Raw genomic sequence first — 7,901 nt, forward strand, 5'->3', positions numbered from 1 at the left:
GTTAAAAGACTGTATGTTTTTAGAAAGTCCAACAAGATGAAAGTTTTTAAGTATGGATTGCAAATATTTCTCTCTCTACTCCACATTTGTTTATTTTTCTCCATTCCTTAGGTTTTCGAGTGAAGTTTTCTATTCCAAAATATTCTCTCTACTCTATGGCTACAATCTCTCCCTCTCAATGGGATCTTGATGGGTGGCTCCTACTTCCCCATCTTGAGTATTTATAATAATTCATTAAAGCACATTGAGCTAAAAGTACCTTGACAAAAGAGATACTTTCTCAACAAATACAAGTAATCCATGTACAAAACTCAATGAGCCCAAAATAACCAAAGACATTTAAGCCTTCTCAACAAAATATCGTCCACATCATAAAATAATGACAATTCAAATTTAAGCCCACATCTATATCAAGCGCTTTCTTAAAAGGTAACTACCACCTTTGCTCTACTTGATTCATGCTTTTTTAAAATTAAACTATTCTACTAGACAATGCCATACATTAGAGGTTACAGTATGATAATTAGATCAATATCCCCTTTGCACGCGTGTGTGTGTGTGTGCATGTGCATGTATGCATGTGCATGCATGCGTGAGTATGTACGTTCATGGCATGCGCGTGTGTGTGCGTGCGTGCGTGCGTGTGTGTGTGTGTGCGTGCGTGTGTGTGTGTGGGGGGGGGTCAAAATTTGACAATCACTTTAAATCTAATATAGCTAATCCATAACTTTTTATCGAGGAAGAATTTGCATGTGTTCCATAAAAGAAAAGTGACCATTTTTTCAAGCTGTTTATGGTCTTCACATCAAAACTATTGTATGCAATTAGACATCGCCAATATTGAAAGAATTAAATTTGTAAGACCTTTGCAACAAATGGCATAGCACATCAAAATCATGAATGCACAAAGCACTATCCTATGCAGGACAAAAGGCTATATGACATTCACACATAATGGATCATAGGCACATAAAAACAAAGCATCATGCAACAAGAATTGTCAAGTCCACATCAAAGGAGATACTAGAGAGCCAAGAGTCAAGTAAAGAGCAAAGGCCAAAAGCCAAGAAGTAAATCACAAGAGCAAGGAAGAGACCAAGATCTAGAATAAGAACATCAAGAAAGTAGAAAGAAGAAGCACGAAACCAGCACTAAGGAGTCTTCATCGAGCAAAGAGAAAAACTCCATCAACTCACATTTGGAAAGTAAAAGAGCAATCAACAAGCCTTACCACCTCAGCCCATGATTGTTAAAGGTCACCATATGAGTCTTTTCTTTTCTTGAACTTGACCACCTATGAGTAGGTATTCAAGTGCCCAAGGGAGGTATTGACATGTTGCAATACCACACTTTACCACCTTAAATAGCAATTTATGTGAAGTGATAGATTTTCTTTTGTAATTCACATCTTATCACCCTTCATTAACAAATACATCATGGCACTAAGGAAAGGTGTTGGTTGTGGTGCCATGAGCAAAAGATATGGGCAAGGCATAGGTAAAGGTATGAAGGCAAGAGCATGTTACCACATAGCAAGGAAGCATTATCCCACATGTGAGCAAGCAATGTACTCCACTCACATGTGCAAGTATGTACTCCATTCACATGTGCAAGTTCTCAAGTCACAATCTTGTAACCTAATTTAACTTGAGCATGTGCTTATTTAGTCTAGCTCTTCATCATGTTTTTATCCCCCCTAGACTAGCTTAAGCTCCTTAGATCCAGAGTTACTCATGGTTAAATACCCCAAGGATGACACGGCAACCCTAGCCACCCCAACATACTCGATGACACGATGGACATGCAATGGAGCTCTATGGATGCAATGCACATGGGCCATGTGGATCAATGGGTATTATGTGCACCAGATGCCTTGTGGGTCAACAAAATAGCAAGGCTGACACTTGGTGATCTTACATGAATGCACGACATGTGCTTGGCCACAGGTGGGACCCAAGACCACATGAAGGATTTTACAATTGCATGTCCACATATGTGTCCTCGTAGGAGATGTCACACTCATGTGGCACGTGGCAACCATGTGTCTGTATATGATCTTGCCCATAAGATCCTTTCTTTCTCATAAGCATTGAGATGAGATGACACTTGCATAGGCCTATTAAAGTGTCTAGTAGATTTGTTGGATGTGTTTTGGGATTAAATTAGGAATGCCATTATGCATTATGTTCTAGCCTTTAGCTTCCCTTTCTTCCTAAACAATCTTTCATTCCACATCATGAAGTGCATATCATAATTCTTGTTGGAAGAAAGCTAAACTTTCAATAGGACATTGTAAGCTTGTTTGGAGCAAATGCATCTCTAGACTCCCTAATCCTCCCTATGTTTATTACACATGACTATCCCCATGCAAATCATTCCAAACCATTGTTTGCATTTCCTGTTGGTTTGTTAATGGAATGTCATGAGTAAGAAGCACCATCTACGATCATGTTGGCCACGTGGGATATGAAGATGACTGAGGCAATATGAACCTAGAAGATCAAGCATAAAGCTACAACTGGACATACTCGATTCAAATGCATATACACAATGAATTGAGAGATACCAACATTGTGGCTAGCATCAAGTTTGCAAAGGAGGCAAAAAACCCATTTTGCAATTGGTAAGTGCAACGAGACAAGATGCTCGCTTTTCTTCATACAGAGGTCAAGAAATGGCAGAAGATCATGTTGGATGCTCAAAATCAGGAGGGATAAGAGAAGGCTTTCAAAGAGGGAAACCAACTCTTGTGTTTTGATGGTCACCTTAATCATGAGTTGGTTAAGAAGGTTCTATCGAGAAGAATGGAGTACACTTTCAAGGGCCTAAACCTTTCAATAAGCAACATCTCAAAACCTTCCATGTGTACAATTGACCCAAGCTTGGGCATCCCGAGGAATAATCGACCAATAACTATGTAACTAATTTGGTTAGTGATGTGGAATGTATAAAATAAAACAAGAGGGCTCATGACCCATGGTTGAGGTGGCAAGCCCCATGAGTGCGGCTAAATGACACGTAAATGGAATGTAGGATAATGCAGCCGTAGCCATTCTTTGTTTGAGGCTGCCTGCGTAGCTGCAAACGTCACCGTATCACTCGATCAATCAAGGTCACACATGGGGAGGACATGGCAGGGTCGCTTCCGCTCAGTGGTTGGTACAGGCACAACTGGTGAAAAGAATCATGTAAGCTTCATGCCCTTTGCACACATTGCAAGCTTCAATGCTCGGGCCTCCATCTTCATTGGAACAAACTAACGATACTTACAAAAAAGATGTATCAAAGCTTCGTAGAGATGTCCAAGAACGGAAACTCACAAAGCACATTCGAACAGAAAGAACGTTATTGGATGAAAAGGAAGGCTTCGAATCCGAAAAGACTAGAAAGGCAAATAATTCAGTAGATTAATACATCAAGATCATGGCACATAGCAACTACATGGAAAGTTCTGCAAGTTAAAAAATATTGTGGATATCAATTACTCCTGCTGGAACTGACAAGCTTCGTGGTTTCTCCACAATCGAGACGTAATCCTTGTATCAATTATTTTGTTGCCCTTTGCCAGCCCACTACCCCCCCTTCTTACTAGAATTTGAAATCCCTAGAAGGGGTAGGTTGGGGATAGCTAGAAGGTGATTCCTCCCTGCCCAGTGCGGCAGAGGACTGAATATATAATCAATGGACAATGGCATTGCACTCTTAACATCTGTGAGTATACGTATATATGGCGACTTCCATCGTTACTTATAAAAGAACTTCCATATTTCCTTGGTGTTGAATGAAGTCTCTGTAAAATCCACAACAAGATGCGCCCCCAAAACCCCTACAACATCCAAAACCACGATATCAATATGACAGGTGCAATTTTCACTCCAAAGGTTGAAAACGGGTTTCAAATAATTACAAAAGGCCACATGAGTTACTGAGATATTTTTCAGATGGTTGGTTTCAAAAGATCTCACCATCATCCTCCGCTATGTACTTGAATTGCCTGGTTCCTCCTCCACCAAAATAATTCTTTTTGCCAGCCAAGTATGCTACTCCATAACGTGGTCGAAGACACTGCATGGAGGCTAGGAATCATTAGACGGGATAATGCTTGCCCACTAAAAACATTCAGGGCCCTTAGAAATTTCTTGATAATTGATATGCACTATTTTAACGCAAGATAGACAAAAGCCAGAAGAAAACAAATGACTAGTTGCCTTCTTCCACTCAGTGGCACTCACCTTCTTCATCAAGTTCTGCAATTTGGGTAAAGATAAAATAGAGTAGACGGTTTCTGACATTAAAATAATATCATATCCACCCTCCAGAGCTCCAGTATCATTCCCCCTTTCGCAAGCACGGGTTCCAGACAATGGCCTCCTAGCCTTTACCATATCATGTCTTGAGTCATGAAGGCTCTTATAATTGCAATCATCCCAAGTATTGCCTACAATTGAATCACCCTCACGGACACTCGAATCAGATATTCTGGTGTCATTCTCATCTGCCAGGTCAGCTTCATCTGGCCTAACCAAGGATAACACGGTGTCCAAATCTGCCCAGTCACCAGAGTAAAAATGTAGCTCTGGATTCAACTGACTCAACTTAGCAGTAGCCTGTCCTGCATTGCTAAGACGGCCCCGGCGAGACTGTGCAAGCTCTAGATTAGCAGTCACATTGGGGATAGTGAGACTTCTCAAGACCTCAACGTTAAAATCTTGGAAATGAACCGTTGATGCTCCCTGTCACACCAAGGAAACTTTAAACCCACGACCAACAAGACATACTCCCTCTCTCTCTGTCTCTCTCCCCTTCCCACAAGAGCAACAAAATTGGCATATCAATTCAAGAGTACAAATTGCTAACCTTAAGGCAAGCGAGAATGCCTGGTAGACCATGGCCACACCCAAGCTGTTCACACGAAACTCTGTAAGATGAATCTAATCTTGTCAAAAGTATACTATGCTATTAACAATATAGAATGCGCATATGCATGCCCAAACGCCACTATGGAGAACAGCTTGATTATTCCTCGTTGAGAAGAGACGATTTCTGCAAATACTAACCTCCAGAACACGCTTTCCTCGAAAAGAGAGTCGTCCATCTTGAATTTCACGGCACAATGTATTAACCAGATCAATAGCACATTCAGATAGTCTCAGTCCCCCTGCTCTTTTTTGTCACAAACGAAAAAAATGTATTTCAGCAGTCTACTGGCGCTAAAATTTATCTGATAGAAGGATGCAAGATGTCCGCGATGACATAAATATTACAAGAAACTTATGAGTGTTCACCAGACACACCTTCATATTTTCCAGCAACAATATCAGCATTGCTCCAACCAAGCACATCTGCTGTATTTACTCGACCCTGCCCAAGTCCAATGTCAGGAAATTCGTGCCTTGTGACATTGGGTACAAAACTACTCCAAAAGTATGAGACTTAAAACAGCAGCTTCAATATAATCAGGCATAACAAGTACTAATACGTGGCTAATCATCACAGCAATATGAAAACGACTGCATAGACGAATAAGTACTATCAAGAAAGAGACTGAAGAACTCCGACACATAGCATTACCTGAAACTAGATGTTATACGAAACCAGTAAACGGAAAGAGTCTGGAGAAAACTTATAACAGGAGTGTGGAAGCTATTACCTTTAACAAGGTAAGCCCTCCTGGTAGATTGATGGAATCGGCTACAAAGGACTTCGATTTAACAACCTATTGAAGCACAAACAATTTTTCGGCTACATTAATGCAAAATTACAGGAAGCAAAAAGTTCATCTTCACAGAAAAGATCGTCAAAACTGTAAATAAGGTTGCCAGACCATCATTTAGCAAAATGCTCTAACTCGCTAGCCAAATCTCAATCCACGGGAGAAGCGTGACTATTCAAAGGCCGACACTGGACACTATTTAGACTTGCAAATTCGCAAATCCGAACGAGAAATACAAGACTTGTGACATGTGCCACGGAAGTGAACTTAGAACAGACCCAAGATTGAACTCACATCTGAAGGGAAGATCTCCAAGGGCGGGAGCCTTGGCGGGATATTGTCCTGATCCACCTGCTCGTAAAGCCCTTCATTCTTCTCTAAACTCTGAAGAAAGCAATAAGGCGCCAATCCGGGGATACAGGCGAAGAGCGAGGGCGCTCTCATTTCGTCGGCCCTGTGATTGTGTGCGGAACCAACGAAGTCGCTGCTCGTTTCTGAGTTGAAACGTCGCTGGCAAAGCAACACTGGTTTATGCACTGCGCACTCGCAGACGGACAATCCTGTCACTCGAGAATATGTGTTTGACCAGGATTCAAATCAGCTTCCAAACTGCCACCGTGGGATGATGACACTGGACAGAAAAGTGCGGCAACGAAGACCCGCGCCGGACGTCTCGGAAGTTTAGAGGAGAAACTCAGCAGATGAAACTTCGTAAAATGTCAAGCAGATTAAGTGCTGAGGAGAGCGAACACAAGCCGGTGAAATGAAAGAACTCTGGACTCGAATTAGCAGATCCCCAGAGAGAGACCAGATCTCAAATATGAATGGTGCAGAATCCTGATAAATTAGACAATCTTCCAGGCCATGCTTTCAATTCCAAGGTTGCACAGATCGATGTCTCGATACAATCTAGTCCCGCCAATTTCAAAGTCAATTGCACCCCCGATAGCAATAAATTCACCAACTCGACTGCCGACGTTGAACCAGTCGTGACCTCGCTTTCTGCCTGTCAGCTAGCTTCAGCTTTTGCCGCTGCGATTTACAAAGCGCTGTGCCGCTTCTTTCGAGCAATTCTTCAACGCAAGTTTGAACGACAGAGAATTCTCTGTATCGAAGTATACAATCTCCAACTTTTCAAGGTCGATTTCAGCGATCGGATTACTGTCAAACCTGGAAAGATGTGTCGATGCTTAGCAAACCCGCCTCGATCTGTGGATGAAATACGGACAACATTTCGTACTCTCGACTCTCGATTCCGCTTACAGCACGAAGGAGGAGGAAAAAGATAATCTTTCGCTGTTAATGCGAGCAGCTGAGTGCACGCTAATAGATTATTGTCAAGACAAACTGAGGATTTTCAAATGGTTACTCGAGGATCGCAAATGGAGAGGACTGCAAAGATTTATACCAATTGAGAAAAAGAGATGGATGCAGAAAACTGCAAAGCCGATGAAGGACAATTGTTGCTTTGTGCTGGTTCCAAAATCCAGCCAGCATCAACAGGCGAAAATCGAGCCAGCATCAACAGGCGAAAACGAAGCAATTGTTGCTTCGAGCTGGTTCCAAAATCCAGCCAGAACGAAGCAAAAGAACAGCGAATGGGATGAAACAATTGCCAGTGCTCCCGACAACAACAACAACGACAACAACAAATTCGAAAGACCGGACGGGAAACTACGAAAAAGCATCAAGAATTGCACGAAAATGGAACAGAAAAAGCGTGAAAAACTACAAATCGGACGAACTTCTTGGAGCTGCAGCAGGAAGAGGAGAAAAAACGGGACAGGAAGAAATCAAAAGAATTGCGACGAAATGGATCAGAAACAACAAGAAATTATAGGCGACGAACCTGGAAAGATTGGAAAAACTTCAAATCGTACGAACGATTGTTGACGGAAATCAAGAAGTTCGTCGTCGAAATCCACAAAAATTCACGCCAAGAAAACGATGAACTTGCAAGACAAGTCTCCCAAAATTTCCCTCTTTTCGGAAATTTTTTTCCATCTTTTTTTCTTAGCCGTCCATCTCTCCCTCCATCGCACGGCTCTCATCTCTGCCTCCCAGCTGTCACCTCCCCCACGATCCTCTCCCAGCCGTCCATCTCGTTCCAATCCGACAGTCCTACTTTTCACACGTCATTTCCTCTTTTCCTGCCGTTTCCTTTCCTTTTTTTACCGTAGCCGTCCAT

The 7,901-nt window shown here is 42.0% G+C and overlaps 1 protein-coding gene across 1 annotated transcript; it reads right to left on the bottom strand.

Annotated features, from left to right (window-relative positions):
* Positions 1–3,415: 3,415 nt before the first annotated feature.
* Positions 3,416–7,688, bottom strand: LOC147884859 (uncharacterized). Its single transcript, XM_087397521.1, has 9 exons — positions 7,563–7,688; positions 6,008–6,883; positions 5,651–5,716; positions 5,295–5,361; positions 5,058–5,158; positions 4,858–4,902; positions 4,233–4,733; positions 3,966–4,065; positions 3,416–3,826 (listed from the first exon to the last, which is right to left on the bottom strand). The coding sequence occupies exons 2-9, from the start codon at positions 6,155–6,157 to the stop codon at positions 3,744–3,746; spliced, it is 1,113 nt and encodes a 370-aa protein (XP_087253647.1). The 5' UTR covers positions 6,158–6,883; positions 7,563–7,688; the 3' UTR covers positions 3,416–3,743.
* Between the last annotated feature and the right edge of the window lie 213 nt (positions 7,689–7,901).

Source organism: Dipteris shenzhenensis, chromosome 26 (genome assembly GCF_047967505.1).
Source record: "Dipteris shenzhenensis isolate YYH24624 ecotype China chromosome 26, Dip_SZ_1.0, whole genome shotgun sequence".
Lineage (NCBI taxonomy): Eukaryota > Viridiplantae > Streptophyta > Polypodiopsida > Gleicheniales > Dipteridaceae > Dipteris > Dipteris shenzhenensis.

Excerpts from the sequence above, each read along its gene's own strand:
- LOC147884859 (XM_087397521.1), bottom strand. The coding sequence starts at position 6,157 with ATGAGAGCGCCCTCGCTCTTCGCCTGTATCCCCGGATTGGCGCCTTAT. Across the intron at positions 5,362-5,650 it reads GAGGGCTTACCTTGTTAAAG|GGTCGAGTAAATACAGCAGA; the intron begins GTAATAGCTTCC and ends GGACTTGGGCAG. Across the intron at positions 3,827-3,965 it reads GTACATAGCGGAGGATGATG|GGGTTTTGGGGGCGCATCTT; the intron begins GTGAGATCTTTT and ends TGGATGTTGTAG.